Source organism: Nylanderia fulva, unplaced genomic scaffold (genome assembly GCF_048542155.1).
Source record: "Nylanderia fulva isolate GAGA-0341 unplaced genomic scaffold, ASM4854215v1 Scaffold286, whole genome shotgun sequence".
NCBI classification, from domain to species: domain Eukaryota; kingdom Metazoa; phylum Arthropoda; class Insecta; order Hymenoptera; family Formicidae; genus Nylanderia; species Nylanderia fulva.
The window spans coordinates 75,036-98,052 of record NW_028190354.1 but is presented as its reverse complement, the minus strand read 5'-3'; the positions used below and the strand labels follow the sequence as shown (position 1 = coordinate 98,052).

At 38.2% G+C, this 23,017-nt stretch overlaps 1 protein-coding gene, 1 long non-coding RNA gene and 1 pseudogene across 2 annotated transcripts; 2 read left to right on the top strand and 1 right to left on the bottom strand.

Moving 5' to 3' along the window:
• Positions 1-12,180: 12,180 nt before the first annotated feature.
• On the top strand, positions 12,181-14,479 carry LOC146722698 (uncharacterized). The gene is made up of 4 exons (XM_085483999.1): positions 12,181-12,208; positions 13,428-13,607; positions 13,671-13,787; positions 14,130-14,479. The coding sequence occupies exons 1-4, from the start codon at positions 12,181-12,183 to the stop codon at positions 14,477-14,479; spliced, it is 675 nt and encodes a 224-aa protein (XP_085340125.1).
• Positions 14,480-14,521: 42 nt separating this feature from the next.
• Positions 14,522-15,555, top strand: LOC114931410 (uncharacterized). Its single transcript, XR_014924981.1, has 3 exons — positions 14,522-14,594; positions 14,993-15,201; positions 15,375-15,555. It is a non-coding gene; the product is annotated as an uncharacterized LOC114931410 (long non-coding RNA).
• Positions 15,556-16,071: 516 nt separating this feature from the next.
• LOC146722697 (uncharacterized) lies at positions 16,072-18,285 on the bottom strand (annotated as a pseudogene).
• Positions 18,286-23,017: the final 4,732 nt, after the last annotated feature.

Here is a 23,017-nt window from a genome sequence, read left to right as displayed (position 1 = left end):
CATTTTTTATATAATGATTTCCAGTTTGCTTATGACAAATTTGAATATTTTTTTTAAAAAAAAAGGTTCTGAAAAAGAAAAAAAAAAAAATTCAAATAGTTTTTAAAAAAACAAAAATTTTTTTTGGGGCCAAAGGTTTTTAAAATTAGGTTTTGCTGAAAAAGCTAACTTAAAAAAAAAAAAAAATTTAAAAAATTTTAAATTTTAAAATTTTTAAAGGGATGTTTTGTGTTACATTTTAAACCCCCAATTTTGAAAAAAAAATTTACAAAACACCCTTTTTTAAAGTAAAAAATTTTTCCCGGGAAAAATTTTTTTTTTCGATCCAAATTTTTTTTTTTTTATTCTTTTAATTCAAGCGTTAAAAGAAAAAAAAATTTTTTTTGGAAAATATTTCAAAAAAAAAAAGGGGGTTAGCTTTACCGAGGGTGATGTTTTTTTATAAAAAATTTAAAGTTTTTTACAAAAAAAATTTTTGGAGCGCTAGAAATTTTTTAAACAATTTGCAGATAAAAGAAAGAGTTTAGAAAATTTTTGAAAAAATTTAAATTTTATGAAAAAAAAATGGATCAAAAAATTTTTTTAAAATTTTTTTCTGAAAAAAATTTTAATTTTGAGTCAGGAAATGCATTTGAAAGGAGGGGGGGAATTTTAAAAATCAACAAAAAATTAAAATATTAAAAAACACTTAAAAAAATTTTTTTTTTTCCCCCGGGGAAAAGTTTATGATGAAATGAAAATTGGGGGGTTTTTAGAAAAAAAAATTTTAAAAGGGAAAAATGTTTCCCCAAAAAAAAAAAAATGCTAAAATCTTGTATGTGAAGCTTTAAAAAAAACAAAAAAAAAATTGAACCCAGAAGAAATGAAAATTTAAATAAAAAGGGGGTTTGTCGCTGAAATTGTAAATTTAAAAAAAAAAAACTCAAAAAAATGCTGAAAAAACAAAAAAAAACCTGTTTTAAAAAAAAAAAAAGATTCGGGAGCCCCTTTTTTTTTAAAAAAAAAGTAAGATTTTCTCAATAAATTTGAAAATTTTTTCCCTAGCCATGCTTTTAAGCTTTTTTTTAAAAAATTTTATATTAAAAATTTTTTTTTTTTTTTTTTAAAAACTTAACGTAAATTTTTAAAATATATTTACAAAGTCAAATTTTTTTTTTTTTTAAATTTTTAAAAAGGGTTTGACAAAAAAAAAAAATTTTTTTTTTCCCTTAAATTAAAAATTAAAAAAAAAATGTATCTTTTAAAATTTTTTTTAATTTAAATTTGCTTTTTCTTTTTTCCCCTTTTTTTTTTCCGCTTTTTTTTTAATTTTCCCCCTTTTTTTTTGGGGTTTTGAATTTCGGATTATTCAAATTTTTAAAAAATTTCCCAAAGTTTTTTTTTTTAAAATAAAGCTTTTTTTTTTTACAATTCCTTTTCCTTTTTAATTTTCCAGTTTTGGGTTTTGGGAAAATTTTTTTTTATTTTTTTTCGGGAAAAAACAGGGAAAAAGGGGGGGAATTTTTTTAAAAAATTTTTTTTTTTTGGAACCCCCTGCTAAAAGTATTTTTTCCCCCCGGGAAAACGTTGCGATTAGTTCGTGATCCCAAATTTCCCTCTTTATGGGGGTTTTCATATCTGTAAATTTTCCCCCCAAAATGGGCCTTTTTCCATTCATAGGTCAAAGTCAAAAACCCGTGCGGGAAACCGTAATGAAAAGCTTTTTTTTTCCATTTTTGGGGGGGGTTTTGTCCCCCAAAATTTTTTTTCCTATTTCTCAATTTTGAAAAAAAAATACTCATTAAATTCGTTTAAAAATTTTAAAAACCCTTTTAATTCGAAAAAAGTTTACCAGCATTTTTTTTCTCTTTTTGGGGTTAAAAAACCCAAAAACGTATAAAGATCCCCCTTTTTAAAGGGGCGGGGTTAGACTTTGGAAAAAGGGAAAAAAGGGGGTCCCAAAAAATTTTAACCTAAAAACCCACTATTTTTTGCCCCTCAATCTGTTCTAAAAAAAATTTTTCCGGAAAAACCCAAAATTTTTATCTTCTCTTTGTCCTTTTACACCCCGGGGGTTTTTAAAACGGGGAAAAAAAAGAAAACCCCGATTTTTTTTAAAAAAATTTTCCTTTGGGAAAAATCTTAAATTTTTCCCCTATTTAAAAAATTAAAAGCAGTTTTTTTTTCGATTTTTTTTGGTGTTTTGGGGGTTTTATTTTTAAAGGGTCGTTAAAAACCGAATTTTTGTGTTTTGTGGGAAAAAAACCAAAAAGGTTTTTAAAAGGTTTTTACCCAATTATTTTTTTATTGGTTTTGTGACTAAGTTTTTTCGAACATTTTTAAAACCTTTATTTTTTGGGCTTACTTTTGCCCCCTTTTTCATTGAAATCCAAAAACAGGCGTTAACATTTTGGGGGGTTTTTTAATAGAAGGGGTTTTACTTTTTTTTAAAATTTTTTTAAAAATTGGGGAAAAAGGGGTTGAAAAAGACACCAAACGTTTTTTTTTAAAAATTATTTTTAAAAATTATCCCGGGTCGGGTTTGACTTTAAAAATTGGGAAAAGTTTTTTAAATTTAATTTTTCCCTAAAAACCCCTTTAAAAGGGTTTTTATTTTTAAAATTTTTTTTTTTTGCTGGGACATTGAAACCCCCCCCCCCCCTTGCTGGTTTTTCCCCCAAACCCCCTCATTTTTTTCTTTCTTGTGGGGTTTTTCCCCTCGAAAACCCCCTTTTTCTTTTTCCCCGAAAATTTTCCTTTAATAATTTTCAGAACGTGGAAAAAAAAAATTTTCGGGTAAAATGAGGATTATTTTTTTTAAAACCCTTGGGGAAACCCTTATCCCTTTTTTAAAATCTACCAAATTTTTTAAAAAATTTTTTGATTTTTTGGGGTATACCCCGAACGAAAAAATTTTCAACTGTGTTTCCCCAAATTTTTTGGGGATTTTCCCGGAAAAACCCTTTTTCCCCAAGGGTTTCAAAAAGGGAAGGGCCAAAAAAAAATGTTTTCCCTTTCCCCCAAACAGAGTTCGTTTAAAATTTTTAAATTTCTTGTTTTTTAAAAAGTGCTATATTTAAATTTTTTAATTTTTTTTTTTCTTCCCCAAATTAAAAATTTAAAAAGGGAAAAAAAATGGAAAATTTTTTGGTAGTTTTGATCTATGCCATTATTTTAAAAAAAATTCTTTTTTTCGATTTTTTAAAAAATTGGAACCTGAAAAAAAGAAATTTTTTTTTTTAGTAAAAACTGGGTTTTAAAATTTTTTGGGGGGACCTTTTTTTTTAAAAGGGTTTTACCTTTTTTTTTTTTTTGTTTTTTTTGGGATAGGGGGGAGAGGACGAAGGAGGGTAAAAGAAGACGAATGGCAAAAGAAGGTAAAGAGAAAAACGAAAAGGGTGAGAAAGGGGCGTACAAGGGGAAAAAGGGGGGGAGAGGGGTGAGAGAGGAAAAAAAGAGGGTGAAGAAAAGGGGGGGAAAAAGGTCGAAAAAGGGGGGGAAAAAAAACCCAAAAAGGGGGGGGGAAAAAGGACGAAAGGGGGGTGGGGGAGGACAAAAAGGGGGGGAAAGGGGGGCGAAAAGGGTAAAAGGGGGAAAAAAGAGGGGAAAAAGAATGAAAGAGAAGGGGGGGGAAAAAGGGAGGTAAAAAAGGGCCCAAAGAGGGGGAAAGAGGGGGGGGGGGGGGGGGGGTTTAAAAAAAAAAAAATTTGGGGAAAGAGGGGGGAAAAAAAGGAGGGGGAAAAAGGGGGTTTTGGGGAAAAAAAAAAGGGGGGGGGAAGGGGAGGAAAAAGGGGGTTTAAAGGGGACAAAAAAGGGGGAAAAAAAAGGGGGCGAAAAAAGGGGATGGAGGGGCCAAAAAGGGGGGTGAAAAAAGAATGAAAAGGGGGGGGAAAAAGGAGAAAAAAGGGGTGAAAAAAAAAGGGGGTTTAAAAGGGGAAAGGGCGAAAAGGAGGGGGAAAAAAAGAGGGGGGGAAAAAAAAGGGGTGGGGGCCCCCCAAAAAAATTTGGGGGAAAAGGGGTTTGGGGGCGGGGGGGAAATTTTTTGGGGGGGGGGGGGGCCCCCCGGGGGGGTGGGGGGGGGGGTGGGGGGCCCCGGGGGTGGGGGGGGCCCCCCCCGGGCCCCGGGGGTTTTTGGGGGCCCCCGGGGGTGGGGCCTTGGGGGTTTGGGGGGGGGTGGGGGCGGGGGGGGGCCCCGGGGGGTGGGGGGGAAAAAAGGCCCCGGGGGTTAAAGGGGTTGGGGGTGGGGGTTTGGGGTTTGGGGGGTGGGGGGGGGGGTGGGGGCGAAAGGGGTTTGGGGGGGGGGGGGGGGGGGGGGCCCCCGGGGGTTTGGGGGCCGGGGGTTTGGGGGGGCCCCCCGGGGGGGAAAAGGGGCCCCCCGGGGGGAACCCCCCCCGCCCCTTCGCCCCCCCCCCCGGGGGGGCCCCCGGGGGTGGGGGTTGGGGGTTTGGGGGGCCCCCCCCGGGGAAAGGGGGGGGGGGGTTGCCAAAAAAGGGGTTCCCCTCGTGGGTCACGGCCTTGTCGTGGCGAGGGGGCTCACCCTTTGTGGGAGAATAGTCCCACAAGGGGTGCTAACAGTGACCAGTACCTCCTGTATGGAGGTACACCTGCCCTCCGGTCATGGAGGGCACCCTCAGAGACTCTGCAGGGGGGGTCAAGTGCCCCCCCTGTGGGGTACGGGTTTCGCGCACCCGGGGGTCCCGAGCTGGTGTGTGTGTTTATGTCGGGAGCGCTGGATTAATGATCCCACAGGCCATGTCGACGGAAACTTCGGTCCCCGGCAGGGCCTCCCATGTCGAACGGGCTGTGGGTGAGATCTGGTTGGCTCCCGGCATTGGGTGAATGTGTGTGAGGATGGATGGGCCTGGTGGGGCCAAAAGGGCTTCGGCCCGCCACCCTTGTAAGGCCACCAAGTAAAAAAACCAAAATTACAAACATGACGGAGCGACTCAAGAGGAAGACCGTTACCGGCCCAAGGGAGTCGGATGCGTCAAGGCCCGGCGGGGAGGGGGGTATAGTCCCGGCCCCCATTCCGTCGTCATCACACGACGGGCAGATGGAAAAGCCTACAAAGGCTATGGAGGTTTTGTGTGAGTCCTCTGACTTTTGCGAGTCGGAGGATTCATACGGAATGGAGGAGGAGAAGGACACAGGTGGAATGCATGTGTCGAGCATGCTCCACTGGTGCTGGAAGGACTGCTCTGCGATCATCCAAAAGATCGACGTGGAGCAGGAAGATAGGGAGGATCAGGAGCTGGTAGAGGTGCTCTATGAGGATTTGTCCGAGTGGAGATCCCGCCTGATCAGGGTGAGGAATTACGTGGACCTCGTGGGGCAGAGTGGATGCAATCGAGCGGGACAACTTAGCCCTCAGGGATGCATACAGGCACCTTAAGGGCAGCTCCACTCGGAGGGTCGACAAAAAAGATATCGGTTTGGATCCCTCGCCGACCACCGCTACCAGGGGAACAAACACGGAAGGAGCGGGCCTTAGAGGCATGGATAAGGCGGAAACCCCTCCCTTATGGGCGAAGGAGCTGCAGGAGGAGATCAAGGACCTGCGGTGCGCCATGAGGGAGGAGATGGAGAGGAACTCCCGGTGGAGAGACCACCTCTCCAAGAGGACGGGAGAGAAGTGTCCGCAGACTGGAGGAGAGAAAGAGAGGAAAGACGCTGCGGACGGAGGAGAAGAGAAAGGGGTGTCAAGCACAGCTCGGACACCGGATGCCCCAAAGAGAGGGAAGAGGTGTCGGGGAAAGGAGAGCGAGGAAGGAGGAGACGCCTCTCCAATCCTTGACACCTCGTCACCGGACTCGGATGTAGAGACCGAGGTCCGGGAAGAAACATGGTCCAAGGTCGTCGGCCGTCGCAGGCGGAGGAGGGCGTCAATACCGACGCCAGGAAAGTCTGTGACCGGGGCCGACGGGGGGACCGGACAGGAGATAAGAGGAGGGGGGTGCAACCGAGGTGCTACTGCTGCCCGTGTCCTGGACACATGTGGCGGTGGTGCACCTCGGCCGTGGACAGGAGCTCCCGCTGCTACCGCTGCGGGGCTCCTGGCCACATTGCACGGGCCTGCCGCGCCGGCCCGCGCTGTCCACTTTGTGTGGACTTGCGCCAGCCGGCGGGGCATGTCCTGGGAGAGCAAGGGTGCTGTGTAGCACCTCCGACGGGGTCGAGGGGTGGGGGCGTGCCTCCCCCTTCCCGGCCGTCGGCAGCTGTACCTCGTGGTGCGGCTGTTGGCGGCGGTCGGGATCGGGGGAGGGGCGCCCGAATGATCCCGGCGTCGACGTTCGAACGCCGGATGAGGGTGTCGGAGGGGAGGTGCGGGCATAGGCTCGCGCTCTGCCTCCCGGCAGCCTCTTGACGGGGGGGGGCGGCCGTTCTTCCCGCGCTTAGGCGTGGGATGGGTGCTCGTCCTCCCAGAGGAGGAACCCCCTTGGTTGCGGCCGGATCCTAACTCCTACGAGAGCGGAGGGGGTCGCAACTGGGGGGGCCGAGTGGGGGCCACGTGTCCCTGGCGGGCGGGCATTGCCCGTCCGCCTGGGGCGCCTGGGCCCCTCTCAAGGACGGAGACGTGACGTGTGGGGCCCTCTCACCGGGAGCCATAGGCACCGGTGGGAGGGCAACACCGTCCATGGAAAGGGGTTCCTCTCCTTCTGAGAGGAGCCTCCTGATGAGGGCCCCCTCAGTGAACCGCCGAACCGGACCACTCTCTTGGGGGTCCGGGGGTTGCGACACTGGGGGGGCGAGGGGCGATGGCTCGAGCGGGAGTTCTCGAGCCATGGCTCCGCCCCTCAAACTCTTTGAGAGAGCGCGGCGTGGGGTCGATGTCGCCCTGCGCCGCAACCGCGAAGAACCCGTACAATAACGGGGGGAGGATGTCGCCTTCCGCGGCATCCTCCCAAGGAGGGATAAGGCGGGGAGGCGGCCAGTCGGCATGGGATACCAGCATCCTGGCCGTCCCCTGTATAACGCCCGTGAAGGACATCCTCTGGGGTTTTAGTGCGGTAGGTCCTGTTCCGGCTCTCCGGCTCGCCGATCCCGACTCTCCGGCCCGCTACGGCAGACCGGCCAGGCGGACGTGCGGGCCGGCCAGGCGGGGCATGGAGTCTCACATAACCCCCGCCTCTACCCGGAGGCGGATGGTACCATGAGGTTTTCCCAGAGTAAAAAAAAAAAAAAAAAGGCAAAAGTGGGGTGGGAGTGGGGGTGGGGTGGTGGTGGGGGGCGGTATGTGGGAGGAAAAGGGGTGGGTCAAAGTTGATGGAGGTGTGAGTGAAAGGTGAGAAGAGATTTATATATATATATAATCCTTTTTTTTTTCTTTTGACTCTGGGGAAATCTCATGGTACCACCCGCCTCCGGGTAGAGGCGAGGGTTATGTGGGACTCCCTGTTTCGTCTGGCCGGCCCGCACATCCGCCTGGCCGGTCCGCCGTAGCGGGCCAGAGAGTCGGGATCGGCGAGCCGGAGAGCCGGGACAGGACCTACCGCACTAAAACCCCAGAGGATGTCCTTCACAAGCGTTATACAGGGGACGGCCAGGATGCTGGTATCCCATGCCAACTGGCCGCCCCCCCGCCATATCCCTCCTTGGGAGGATGCCGCGGAAGGCGACACCCTCCCCCCGTCATTGTACGGGTACCTCGCGGTTGCGGCGCAGGGCGACATCGACCCCACGCCGCGCCCTTTCAAAAAGTTTGAGGGGCGGAGCCATGGCTCGAGAACTCCCGCTCGAGCCATCGCCCCTCGCCCCCCCAGTGTCGCAACCCCCAGACCCCCGAAAGGGTGGTCCGGTTCGGCGGCTCACTGAAGGGGCCCTCATCAGGAGGCTCCTCTCAGAAGGAGAGGAACCCCCTTCCGTGGACGGTGTTGCCCTCCCACCGATGCCTATGGCTCCCGGTGAGAGGGCCCCACACGTCACGTCTCCGTCCTTGAGAGGGGCCCAGGCGCCCCGGACGGGAGGGCAATGCCCGCCCGCCAGGGACACGTGGTCCCCCCTCATTCCTGACCCCCCCGGTTGCGACTTTCCTCCGCCCCTAGGGGCCGAAGTTCACCCGCAACCAGTGGGGCCCCTCCCTCCCGGAGGGTGTGGGGGGGGAGGGGAGCGCCTAAGCGCCCCCATGTCCCCCCCGACACCCTCATCCGGCGTCAACCAATGACGCCGGTATCTGGCGGGCCCTCCGACCCCCGCCGCTGCGGACAGCCGCACCCGTAGGCACGACCGCCGACGACGGGGGACGGAGGGCCGCGCCCCCTCCTCTTGACTCTGCCAGGGGTGCTGTTAGGCATCCCGGGCCTCCGATTCGGTGCCTGGCCGGCCGTCGAAAGTCCACGCAAAGTGGACATCTAAGGCCGGACAGGCACCCAACCTCCTTGTGGCCAGGGGAGCCGCAGCGGTAGCAGCGGCTACCCCTGTCCACCGCCGAGGTGCACCGGCGCCATGTGTGCCCCACACACAGACACCGGTAACACCTCGGCGCCCCCATAACATTGGCGACGGTTGCCCCGCCGCCAACTCTCCCTTCCCGCCGACCATTTCCACCAGCGGTCACCTTCTCCTCCCCCTCCCCTCTCATCCCCCTTCTCTCTCTCCTCCTTGCTCCCCTCCCCATCACTCTCGCCCACACCCCCGTGGTCTCCCCAACTTCCTTCACCGTCTTCCCCTTGTCCGTCTTTGTCGTCGTCGTGTCGTCCGTAGCCGTCCCCGTCGTCACCGTCTCGGCTTCCGTCTCGGTCCCGGTGCCGATCTCCATCACACTCTCCTCTCTGGAGATCTCCCGGGCCACCCGAGTCTTCCTCCTTGTACGACCGACTTCCATCCTCGCGAGGCGTCCCTCGAGCAGCCCCAGCCGGTCCGAGTTGGCAGCCAGCCCCGAGGATATCTCCTCGAGTCTGTCCACCAACTCCCCCGGCAAAGGGGCCACCGTCGCAGGCGTCTCCTCGGTCTGGGTTCCCACTGGAACCTTTATCCCCTCCTTTGTCTGCGTCCCACAGTCTATGCCGGACCTCGTGCTCTTAGCCTCGTCCTCCCCGAGGCGGGCGCATTCTCTGCGCGTCAGCTCCGCTATGGTGTCGGTCTGCTGATGCACCAGACCCCGCATCCGCGAAGCGAAACCTCTCGCCTCTCTCATGATGGGACTCATTTTCTTCTCCTCCTTAACCAGCTGGTCGATGTATTCATTCAATTCATCGACCTCCTTCCTCGCCATCCTCCAGATCTTTAATGAGTGGAGGAAGAGCTCCGCGGTGGGGGTATCGAGTGCAAACTCGTTCCACCACGGAGCCAAATCCTTCTCCCACGTTAGGCCCGGAAGTAATGCCTCCGGCCTCACCGCATAAGGGTTATAAAACTCCCTCTCTGACGTGGTCGCCGACGAATTCGTCGACATCACGTCTTCGTCCCTTTCTTCACGCCCGTCGTGTGATGACGACGAGGTGGGGGCCGGGACCATACCCCCCTCCCCGCCGGGCCCTGGGGTATCCGATCCCCCTGGGCCAGTAGCGTTCTTCCTTGTTCGTTTTCCTCCCATAGTTTAAGTTTTTTGGTTTTTTTACTTGGTGGCCTTCCAAGGGTGGTGGGCCGAAACCCTAAGGCCCCACCAGGCCTCTTGTACCTCTACAAGAGGTACCGATCGCTCTTAGCACCCCTCGCAAGGCTATTCCCTTGCGAGGGGTGAGCCCCCCCACCACGACAAGGTGGCGATCAACGGGGGGGATATATATATAATCCTGATGACGTCAGCGGACGCGGACAGAGAAGAAGAAGACGACGTTACTTCATTTTTCATGAAAAACGTCACTTTTTGACGGCTTGTATCTCCAGAACGGCTTGACCGATTTTATTCCTTCTTGGCTCAAATTACTCGTGGCGATGCCGCCTTTCAGGTTATATTACGTGCAATTCAAAATTTTTTATATTTTAGTAGTTCTCCACCCCCAAAAAATGGACTTTGATGGTGCAGGATAAGGAAACTTGTAGTGTCTTTTAAGGTCTTTTAGGGTTTGAACATGGCCGAAGACACTATCGCGTCTCCTAATATACATATACAGGTGAGAATAATTTAATAATTATATTTATTTATTTTTTATAGATTTATATGAATTTTTCTGTAATAAATTTTTAAGTAAAAATTATTGAAATGCAGCAGTAATAAAACACAAACTAATATAATAACAATAAGTGTTATATAATATCCATGTTATAATTTGCCACTCAATTAGTAATATAAAACTGTCATACAAAAGGCATAATGTTACATTGTTAAATGAGAAATTATAACATTGATGTTATGCTACTGTTTTACATTATGTTGATTAGGAAATAATTCTCTTAAATTAGTTGTAAATTATATTTTTCTATTCCATTATCTTTTAATCGGTTTTTAATAGTAAAAAATAAATTAATAATTAAAGAATATCCTTACATATAAAAAATATATACAGAAAAAAGTTGAATATTAATCGGAACGTTGAAATTTATAATAATTTGTGTGTCGCTAATTGTAATTAAAAATATCTAGCGATTCAAAAAAAATTTTTTTCAAAAATAAAATTTAAAAGTATCACAAATTCTTTTATTTGAAGTTTAAAAAAACTACATCTATTCGTTAAATACATAATTTATACTTAACAAATGTTTAATTACAAAAATACAAACAACAAAATATGGCTTCAATAATATTCTTTTATTTTTTTTAAATACTGATTATTATTTTAAGAATCTTGTTTTAAGAACATTTGAAACTGTGGATTCTAATTTTAATTTATAAAAAACTTTGATTAATTAAATTAATTCTTTTATTTATTAAAGCCGGGTCTACAATAGATGTAGTAAGCTCTAAGCCTTAAGAAATTAACCAATCACAGTCAAGAATGAAGAGAATAATCGACTGTGATTGATCAATTTCTTAAGGCTTAGAGTTTACTACACCTATTGTAGATCCGACCTAAGACTAACTGTAAGAATTAAATTTTTAGATGTAAAAATGCCAAAAGTTAAAAAATATCGAGATCTTTCACGAAGTCAACAAAATCGTCGTGTAAAGAATTTTTTAAATTTGAATAAAGACTGCGAAGATCTAAAAGTATCAACTCCGTTAAAAAATGATGTAAAATCAAAAATTATGAATCAGAAAGACTATCAAGTTATAGATGTTAATGAAGATTATAAAGAAATTTTATATAATAATGAGAAGTCTATAAAAAGTGAATTATTACAAAATAATTTAGAACAATATAATTCCAATAATTATAGACAATTTATCAATAATAGTTATTGTGTTTATGATGATTGTGAAAAATGTAATAAAATGTCGCAAGCAATGAAAGTTTTACATGAAAAAATTCCCATATGGGCAGTCACATATAATTTGACACAAAATTCAATCAGCGCTTTATTACATTTATTCAGAGAAGCAGGTTTGAATGGATTTCCATTAGATACACGTTCACTTCTTAAAACACCAAGAATAATTGAATTGACGAAAACTCATTCAGGAGAATATTTTCACTATGGTCTTGAGCATGCATTAAAACAACAGCTTCAACTTCTATCTAATACAGATATTGAACAAAATGTACAATTAAATCTCCATGTGGATGGTCTACCAATCTCAAAGAGTTCTCAAAGCGTATTATGGACGCTTTTAGGACAGATTGCTCATCCAAATTGCCTAAAACCATTTGTAATTGGAATATTTCATGGCTATTGTAAACCTTCGCAACCCGAAGAGATACTTAACGAATTTTGTGCCGAATATTTATATCTAAAACAGAATGGTTTTATGTATCAACAAAAAAAATACATGGTAACCATTAGAGCTGTATTATGTGATGTACCTGCGAGAGCTTTCGTTACTTGCACTGTTGGGCATAATGGATTTTTTGCATGTACCAAATGTGAAGTAGAAGGTGATTATGATAATAATAGAATGGCTTTCTTGAAAGAAGATGCACAGTTAAGAACAGACGAAAGTTTTAAAAATCGAACCAATGCTGAATATCATAAACGTCAAGACAAAACACCTTTTGAAGTTATATCTTTATCAATGGTGTCTCAATTCCCATTGGACTACATGCACCTCGTATGTCTAGGAATCACTAAAAAGATATTAGCACTTTGCATTGATGGTTGTAAAACTGTAAAATTTTCGACTGCAATGAAAAATAAATTATCAGAAGATTTGACATGTATAGCAAAATGGATTCCACTAGAATTTGCAAGAAAAGTGAGAGGTTTAGATAATTTTTGTAGATGGAAAGCTACAGAACATCGTACGTTTTTATTATACGTAGGTCCGGTTGTTTTACAACAATATTTACCAGAAGCAAATATGAAACATTATAATTCATTGCATACTGCAATACGTATCTTATGCGATCCAATTGATTATAAACATAACAATAAATATGCGTCTAACCTATTGCTACATTTTGTTCAAGTTTTTAAAGAACTTTATGGACCGCATAATGTATCCTATAATATTTATAATGCAATTCATCTTTCAAGTGATGCAATAAAGTTTGGACCACTAGACACATTCAGTTGTTTTCCTTTTGAAAATTATCTAAAGAATATTAAACATTTATTGCGAAAAGGTGATAAACCATTGTCACAATTGCGTAAACGGTTAGATGAAATGGCAAATTTAAATGTCACAGAAGTAGAAATTAATTCAAATGATTTATTTCCGTTACTATTGAGTCCAAATAAAGAACAGCTACCTATGGGTGTTTCAGCGTCCCATGATCGAATAAAATTTAAAAATTTTACATTATCATGTAAATGAAAATCAGATTGTTGTTGTTACTTAACTGATGGATCCATTTGTAGTATTTCTCATATTGGTAAAAAAAATAATAACCCTGTAATCTTAGGGATTACTTTGGAAGATCCCCAGCCTCTACCTTATTATCCCTGTAATTCATTTGACCTGAAAATATGTTATGGCAAAAAATGGTCAAAATTAAAAGAATTTAAGCCCATTGAAATTACTAACAAAGCTGTTAGATTATTTTTTAGAGATAATAATTATTTTTTCCCTATGCTTCATTTAAGTAAATGACGTCAGTTTATAAGTAAGCACATTTGTTCATATTGAAAATTCTAATAAAAGAAATGTTTATATATGACCTTATATAATTTGACTAAATATTATTTTATATGTTCATCAGATATGTTTTTTGTTGCTTTTTCAAACGACTGGTGTGCTACTGTACCAGAATGTTGGTTAAGTATAAAAACCAAAAAATTAAAATGGCCACCAAAAAATTGTAATGTTACCATTGAATGTAAAAAAGCATCAGAACCAAAAGAAAATTGGAGCACAGTAAAGTTCAATAGACTATTAGGACCGTTTGGTAAGTTCAAATAATGATAAAAAATTGGTTATATTTATTATCTTCGACATTTTTACTTTGATTTTTATTAAAATTATTTTATTCAAGGTTCTTATGATAAAGCCAGAGCTGTAGAAATTTCAGCGATAGATATTTCTACTAACGATAAAGAAACACTGAAAAACGTTATTAGTAACTCTCAAAAACTTCCCAAGAAACGTATTAGTAAAAAACCGGCATATTTAAATTCATCTTCGGACGAGAATAATAATGACGACAAATCGATGCGTAAGTATTAATTTATATTTTCTCTAACAACACATTACTAAATAATTCATAATATTTTTATAGCAATCAAAAGTAGTGTTAAAAAGTATATTGTGCCTGTAATAGCGGATCCACCAAAAAACTATAAACCGCATATTAATGACAGAAAAAAAGAAGCTTCAACGGGAACAGAAAAAAGAGGTACAATATATATATGTATAATTCTTCTTTATACTTAAAATAATTTTTTATACTTAAAAGGTCATATCAATAAATAATTCTCATTATTTAAAAAACCAATATTAATATATAAAATCATTAAATTTTCAAGATAATTTTGTCTTGCTGTAGTTTCTAAGATATTTTTAATGGAAATACCAGATTAATTAATATTATATGGGAAGTAAAAAAATTTGCATTAATTTATCTTTTTTTACCTTTTGGTATTAATTTTTCGAAATAGATCATTTTTTGTGTATTTAATATTACCTAAATTGTGAAGCTTTTATTGATGTGTTTTATAATTCTGTTGTAATTATTTAGATTTAACAAAGTCTTCTAGTCATGAAAAAATTGGAAATGCTCAGAGAGATAATATGGAGCAAAATAATGATTGCAACAATAATGATTTTGGTAATGAATCATATGATTTTGGTAATGAATCATTTGAAAACGATGATCAGTCCTTGCTGGATTATGGAGATTATTTGGCTGACTATTCTTTAGAGCCGATAAAAGAAAATATACCCATTGAAACAACTGTTAAACCTGTTTATGAATATAGTAACGAAAAATTTAAATCCCAAGAACATGTAAACAAAAAGAATATTACATTGCCACTAAAAAACGCTGGTAAGTTTCAAAAAAAAAACATTGACTTTGCTCTATTATAATGTAATATATTTGTTTACAATATCCGATATTTTTAAGATTCATATCGCTCACAATATAATCAAGATCTGTCAATTTCACATAATAAGCCAAAAATTCGCTGTGTAATTAATACGGGTAAGTTGTGTTGTGCATTAACAGCATATACTGCATAAAAAAATTTTAATTAATTTATTTTTTAAATATGTCTTATATAAAAGTATAATTATTTCAATATTATTTAAAAATATTATTTATTAAATAATTTTTTAAAATTTAATTAAAAAATTGTAAAAATAGTTGAGTACATAAATTTTTATTTACTACATTGTTGTTTTAAGTTTACTTGATAAAAAATTCAAACATCTTTTTTATTTTTTAATTTTTATTTTTATTAGACAATAAACTGAACTTCTTATTAAACCATCATTTTATGAAAGAATTAATCGAATGTAAAATTATTAATGTAAATGATACTATATATTTTATATGTATGAATTTATATTATCCAATTCTGCTGTTTTTTTCTTAAATAGATATACCAATACGAATTGCAGCATCTTCTGCAAAAAAGAACAGAAAGAAACTCAATTTCAAAATAATTCTGATTCTTCTAAGCAAATAGTACAGAAAGAAACTTATTTTCAAGACGATTTTGATTCTTCTAAGGAAATACTTAATAGTAATACTATTAATGATAACGCAAATGAGTCCTCTATGTGTCAACATCATACATTTTGTTGTAGTAAGTACAGGCAAATAAGCTTGTTATACTGATTAAATACATTTTTTATTAAATTTCTGTTAACTTTTTGAAGAGAAGGGAAAATTGCTTGAATTTGATTGAGTTGTGTGAATGTGATCGAAATATATTAACTAACCCAAGTTAACTGATTAACACCACGTTTCTTTTTGCAGAAACATGTCGTTATAATATGCAAGTTATTTTGCATAAAATAAACTCTATTGAAATGCATTTAATAGATTTCTATGGTAATGAACCGCAGCGAAATAATGAAAATATATTACCACAATTTCCGATTGTTACAGTTCAAGAATTAGAAAATTTTAATAAATTGTTAAGGGAAGATGCAATAGCTCGTGCACAATATGTAAGTATTTTATATATTATTGTTTCTAAATTTTTTTAAAGATTTGTTTTAATTTTATCTTTCATCAAAAAACTCCCTTTGGGGATCTTGCTAAATATTTTACCAAAGGCATATTTTTTGTGTCTCGAATGTTTTAGAATAAGTTTTATTGGCATCATCAACATAAACTTCTAAAAAGATCTAATTTAATATATCTTTTTGATTTCTATTACGAGATATCTCAAAAAAGTAATCTTTTTGATTTCTATTACAAGATATCTCAAAAAAGTAATCTTTTTGATTTCTATTACAAAATATCTCAAAAAAGTAATCTTTTTGATTTCTTTTATAAGATATCTCAAAAAAGTAATCTTTTCGGTGACTGTCAGAAGAAATCTTTTTTTTCTCTAAATACGACGCATAAGAGCTCTTTCTGATCTCATTATGTTGGCTTTCGAAACCAATTTTTGGATGTCCAAATCTTGAAGAAGAAAACTTTAAGAATTCTTTCTGATATCAATTGGCTATCTGGGCTGTTGCTCATTTTCACCTAATGCTGTTTTAAGAAATTTCGTCATACGAACTATCTCTACAGCTGCTATTGACTGTCGATAATGGCGTTTATGAATTTTCTCGTGATGTCCCATAAAGTTCGCCAAATCATCCACTTCATTCTCAGATAAATTCAACATAATGCATGTTGTAGCAATATGTTTACGTAATTCAGTACCTCTTAAAGAATGTGGTATTTGTGCATCACATTTTTTAGAAAAATATTGCATAAGGATACACGCTCTTAAATATTTGAAATGGCGTTTGGTACTACTAGGTATGAACTAATTCCATGTTTAAAATCACAGGCACTGTACGTCCCAATTTTCCACGAATTAAGAATCTTACGTATTTATCAGCAACTATACTAAAGTTATATGTGGGTAATTATTTTGCATCATATACCATATATATAATTTAATTATACGCACAAATAAAATTTATAAATAAATAATAGTAATAATAATTTTTAGCTGCTGTAATTTTGTGCCTAATGATTTGTATAAATCTAAATGGGTCTTTTTCGTTATTTCTTCGCGAGTATTAAAATCTTCAATAGTAACCCGTTCTATTTCTCCTGCTCTTCTTCTATTAAAAACTTGCATTGATATAACTGTTGCAAGTTCTAGCCATGTTTCGTATTTAAATTTCTCCTGAAGTTTTGCATACAATAATTTTCTTTCGTTATTTAGATATGAGTGTAATTTTTTTATATCTTCCATAGATGGAAGCATAACTTTTTTCTGTCTTTTATTTTGTGTCATATTTTCTTCTACTGTTTTGTTTATAGATATACCATAATCTTTATGTAATAATAAATTACCAGAAATTAACGCGTTGATGCAAGAATTTAACTGAAAAGAAAATTAAAAAGCAGTGCTGAGTAAAAACTTTAGATTTTTACGACTTAAGTTAATATTAACCTGTTAAAAATTGAATAAAAGGTTACGTGCTGTTGTGCTCAATATTAACAATATTATTGCAATAAAAACATTTTATATTATTTAAATAAATATAGAATGGTGATACTATTTTGTGCAATTGTACAATTACATTACTTATATTATATATACATTATTTATATTATATATACATTAAATATATTTTTTGTTTGATTTTTAACAGGTTAATATTAATATAAGTCGTAAAAATCCAAATTTTTTAATAAGCACCGCTTTTTCATTTACTTTTCAGTTGGGGAAAGCATGCTATGCGAACAGACTTATGATTTGGCGGGACAGGCACCTTCCATATTTATTAGCAGCATTGCATAAAATGTTTAATATATATAAAATTTCGGTTTACATTTAATGAAAATCGTTTTGTTTAGTTTGTACGCGATTGCATCACATTAAATGAAAAATGTCATGATATATATTATTTTTTTGTAATTATTATAAATATCATGTGAATATAAAACACAAGAGAAGACGCGTAAAATGTCCAGTTAGGAATCGTAAATAAACATGTATTATACGTACGTAATATATATATCATGACATTTTTCATTTAATGTGATGCAATCGCGTACAAATTAAACGAAACGATTTTCATTAACTGTAAACCGAAATTTTATATATATTAAACATTTTATGCAATGCTGCTAATAAATATGGAAGGTGCCTGTTTCGCCAATAAGTTTGTTCGCATAGCATGCTTTCCCCAACTGAAAAGTAAATGAAAAAGCGGTGCTTATTAAAAAATTTGGATTTTTACGACTTATATTAATATTAACCTGTTAAAAATCAAACAAAAAATATGTATAATGTATATATAATATAAATAATGTATATATAATAAATAATGTATATATAATGTAAATAGCGTATATATATTGTAAATATTGTAAATAATGTATTCTACTGTTCTGTTTATAGATATACCGTAATCTTCTTGTACTAATTTTAAAGTTTTCTGTAGCATTTTGCATTTCTATATCATTAGCTTTATGCATTCTGTTATTAGCAAATTACCAATTTGTTTTAAATATGTCCCAATATTTGACGCAACTGATGGTGCACCTTATTTTTTATTAATATCATCAAAATAAGCTACTTTATTTACTGCTTTAAGACAATCATCATATATGTAAGGATTATATATATCAGATACTCTGTTATGTTAGAGTTATATTCTTTCACTGCGATAAGAAACCTTCCTAATAATCGAAGTTTAGCACGTATCATATCTTGTTGGTTTTGATGATTGTATTTGATACATAATTTGTTCGCAAATGTTATTAATAATTTATCGTATTTAATACTTTGTGTAACATCATCTTCCCTCAAAACTGGGAATAAAAATTTTCTTACTATCTCACTTGCACATTCATGGATTCTACCCATCACAGCACGTCCTAAAACTTGTACATTTCTGCCCTTGGATTCTCCTACACATTCTTTAAAATGATGCCTGATATTATTTTTAGTGAACCATCCTTTACACACATTGATGCCAACGCTATACAAGATATACGTGGGGATTTTAACTGAAAGGTTAAAGGAAGAAATGGAGGGGAAGAATATGATACCGGAGAGTCAGACAGGTTTTAGGAAGGGAATGGGAGTGATGGATAGTATCTATGTGTTGAACTATCTGGTGAATAAGAGGGTAAACAAGAAGGGGGGAAAGGTAGTCGCGGCATTTATGGACCTGAAGGCGGCGTTTGATTCGGTAGATAGGGAGGTGTTAATGGAGGCAATGAAGAGGAGGGGAGTGAGGGAGGGATTAAGGAGTAGGATAGAAGAGGTGTACAGGGAAACGAGGAGTAAGGTAAGAGTGGGGAAGGAGGAGGGAGAAAATTTTTGGACGGCAAGGGGGGTGAGGCAAGGTTGCCCAATGAGTCCGCACTTATTCAGTTTGCTGATAGCGGATATAGAGGAAGTGCTAAGAAAAGGAGGTTGGGGGGGGGTGAAACTGGGAGGGGAAAAGGTGCATTGTCTGGCGTACGCAGATGATATGGTACTGTTGGCGGAGGATGAAGAAGGGATGATACATATGTTGGGGAAAATGGAAAGTTATATGGACAAGAAAAGGTTAGAGGTGAATGTGGATAAGACAAAGGTAATGAGGTTTAAAAAGGGAGGAGGAAGAATGAAGAGAGTGGAGTGGAGATGGAAAGGAAAAAGGTTAGAGGAAGTGAAAGAATTCACATATTTAGGGTATAAGCTACAGAGGAACGAGGGGCAGGAGGCGCAGGTAAAGAACAGAGTTAGGAAAGCAGGAGCGGTGATAAGACAGGTGTGGGGAATGGGAAAGAGAAGGTTTGCAGGAGACTGGATGAAAAGAGTATGGCTAATGAAAAGGTTGGTGGGGACGGTGTTGGAATATGGGGCGGAAATATGGGGATGGAAGGAGAGGAGAGAGGTGGAGGCAATGCAGGAGCGATGGATTAGGTGGAAGTTAGGAGTAGACTGGTGCACGCCGGGGTATATGGTAAGAGAGGAGATAGGAAAAGACAAATTTAGGATAAGGGCAGGAAGGAGGGCGGTAGGGTATGAGAGGAAGTTGGAGGAAAGAAGGGGGGGAAGTTTAGCGAGGAAATGTTTTGAGGATATGAAAGAGAGGATAAGGGGAGGAAAGGAAAGAACGATGTGGGAGGAAGAGAGGGGAAAATTCTGGGAAGAAAGAGGAATAGAAGGGAAAGAGATGGAGGAAAAAAGGGGAAGGGGAGAGGAAGTATATAAGGGGTGGGAACAGAAAGACAGGGAAAGGCAGAAGGAGGAAAGATGGGAGAGGATAAGAGAGTCGAGATATAATAGATGGTATGGGGAATGGAAGGAGGAGGGTTTACCGGAATACCTGAGAAAGGGATGGGGGGAAAGTAGATGGAGAAGGATAGTCAGGTTCAGAATGAACAATGAGATGAGAGGGGCGAGATACTGGGAAGAAGAGGGGAAAAGAAGGTGTAGGTTATGCGGGATAGAAAATGAAACATGGGAGCATGTGATAGGAGAATGTGGGGGAGAAGGGGGGAAGGGAAACTGGTGGGAAAGAATGAAGGAAATACTGCAGGAAGGAAGAGAAGGGGAAGGATGGATGAGAGAAATAGAGAAAAAAGGGAAGAAGGGAGAACGGAAGAAAGGAGGGAGGGAGGGGAAAAGGAAGAAGGAAGTATGAGGAGGAGAATGAGTGAGGTATGAATGAGGTGGTGGAGAATGTATGGGAAATCGGAAGCCGAAGCGAAGCGATAGGTAGGGACGGCTCTTTCTCTCTCTAAAGTAGTAGATAAGTAGGTTAAGGTAGAATTAAGTTATTTGTAAATTAGATGTAAGAGTAGAGTTAAGAGTAGATATAAGTAAGATTGTAAGAGTTTGTAAGGTTGGGGAACGCTCCTTCAAAAGCGCCTTCAATCCCTTAGGGGACGAATAAAGAATTGAATTGAATTGAATTGAATTGAATTGAAAATTATGTACATAATATAAATTCGACGAATTAAAATTATTTGCATAATGGAAATTCAGCAAATTAAAATAATGTATATAATAGAAACTCGGCGACTTAAAATTATGTATAATAATAAAAATTCGACAAATTAAAATTATAGCATCAAGCAACTGTTATTACAAAAATTAACAATTTGACAGTTGTAAAATAAGCAATAGAAACTAGAAATACCTTAGAAATAAACTTACCTTTTTGGAAATCAGAGAAAAACTTTGCCACAATTTCTACACAAAAAAATATATCAAGTATGTAGTATGTATAAATAATGTATAATATTCTTATTGTCAATATTTTGAAAATGTCTTATATATTGGAAAATAAAAATTAAATCTAATTTATTAAAAATTATCTAAATCGTTTTTGTATCGCTTTATTTTAACTTTTTAAAATTGTATATAAATAGCAAGATAAAATAATAGCACAGACAATCTGAAAGTTTACAGAATATTGCTTCTTCTCTTATGATATAACGATGGATAAATAATTTTTGCTGAAATACGCGAGTAATTTAACAATTTGAGACAAGTAAATGTGTAAAACTCATTTAATTAAGAGGGAGTTTTATTGTTAAAATTATTATAATTTATATTTATAAATAATAATAAAGATTCTGATACACATGCTTCATAATTATTTAATTAATCAATTTTTTCTATTTGCAGTGGAATCTTTGCTAGAAATAATGCATGCTGTGCAACACACATACAAATACTGGGATAATTTGCATTTTATTTTTTTATTGTGTGTAAAACCTAAACAAATCCTGAATTATTAGGATGATAATTATACGGGTAAGATGCAGTTCACACAAAAGATATTTTCTCATCATGCTTCTAATTAATAATGTGTCATGTTTATTTTAGCAGAAAACAGTGATAAGAATTTGCAAATCACAGATCTAAGATGCACCGTGTGTCAAGAGAAAATCCATTAAAAAGTACGAGAATCTTTTAAGCGAGAGCTAATATTGAAGTCTCCGCTAATAGAATCTTGTGTTATGTAATGGAGTAATCAGTGCCCATTTATTCATCTGCAGAGATTCTTGAAGTATTAATAATGAAGTATTAATAAAAATTGTTGACGATTAGAAGATTTGAAGACAACTTGCACTGCTATTCAGTGAATATGTCAGGAAAGATAGTGCTTAACATGTCATACTTAAACTCAGCATACTGTATTATATGTATATATTACATGTATCTTATGTACATACATGTAAAAATCTGTTAATTTTTATTTTAATTATTTATTAAATTTACATTTATATTGGACAATGTGTTTATACATATAACATTCTGGGGAAATATATTTGTATTGCTGTGATAATTATTTTGTAATAATTACACAAAAAGAATTTTACATGTATGTATGTATGTATGTACCGTCATAATGCTATCTTGAAATATGATATTAAAATAATTAAATCTTTATAATTGCATATCTATGTTTCTCGTATTGTATACTGTCTGTAAACGGAATTTGCAAATAAAATTTCACATAAGTCGGGGTTTTGTGAGATTTCAAGTGCGAAAGAATACACTAAAATTCTTAATTTACATGCAACACATACAGGAGAGACATTGATATGCAATATAAAAATTTAATTATTCTAATACCATATTTCAGGATATGCATTAAGTAAGATGGTTCATACATACATGTAAACAAACATGTATAATTGTTACAAATATAATTATTACAGCAATACAGATACATATTCCCAAAAAGTTATATGTACAAACACATTGTCCAATATAAATGTAAATTAATTAAATAATTAAAAATAAAAAATTAACAGGTTTCTACATGTACATAAGATACATGTAATATATATAATACAATATGCTGCCTTTAAGTATGATATGTTTAGCACTATTTTTCCTGAGATATCTACTGAATAACAGTACAAGTTGTCTTCAAATCTCCTAATTGTCAATAATATAAAATCATCAATATTTCACAAATCTCTGCAAATGAACAAATAGGCGTTGATCATTCCATTACATAACACAAGATTCTATTAGCGGAGACTATTATATTAAGCTCTCGCTTAATAGATTCTCATGGTTTGTAATGGATTCCGTCTTGACACTTGGTGCATCTTGGATCTGTGATTTACGAGTTATTATAAATCTATCATCGTCTTCTGCTAAAATGAAAATAAACATGATGACAATATTAAGAAGCAGCGCGATAAAAAAATATCTTTGATATGTACCAAAATCTTTTACCTGTTATAATAACTTACGCTTTTTTTTAAGAAGATTTAATAAAAGATAAAAAACACAATGAAAAAATTTCCTAATGTAATTACACCGAATTATCCCAGCACTTAAATGTGTGATGCACAGCATGCATTATTTCTAGCGAAAATTCTGTAAATAGAAAAATGTTGATTAATTAAATCATTATTAAACTTATGTTAAATACACTTTATTATTACTTACAAACTATGAAAACATAACAATATAC

What these genes read in the sequence shown, in the direction of transcription:
- LOC146722698 (XM_085483999.1), top strand. Translation starts at nt 12,181, where the DNA reads ATGGATTCCACTAGAATTTGCAAGAAAA. An exon ending in TAATGACGACAAATCGATGC is followed by an intron (nt 13,608 to 13,670) that starts GTAAGTATTAAT and finishes ATATTTTTATAG; the next exon opens with CAATCAAAAGTAGTGTTAAA. An exon ending in AACGGGAACAGAAAAAAGAG is followed by an intron (nt 13,788 to 14,129) that starts GTACAATATATA and finishes GTAATTATTTAG; the next exon opens with ATTTAACAAAGTCTTCTAGT.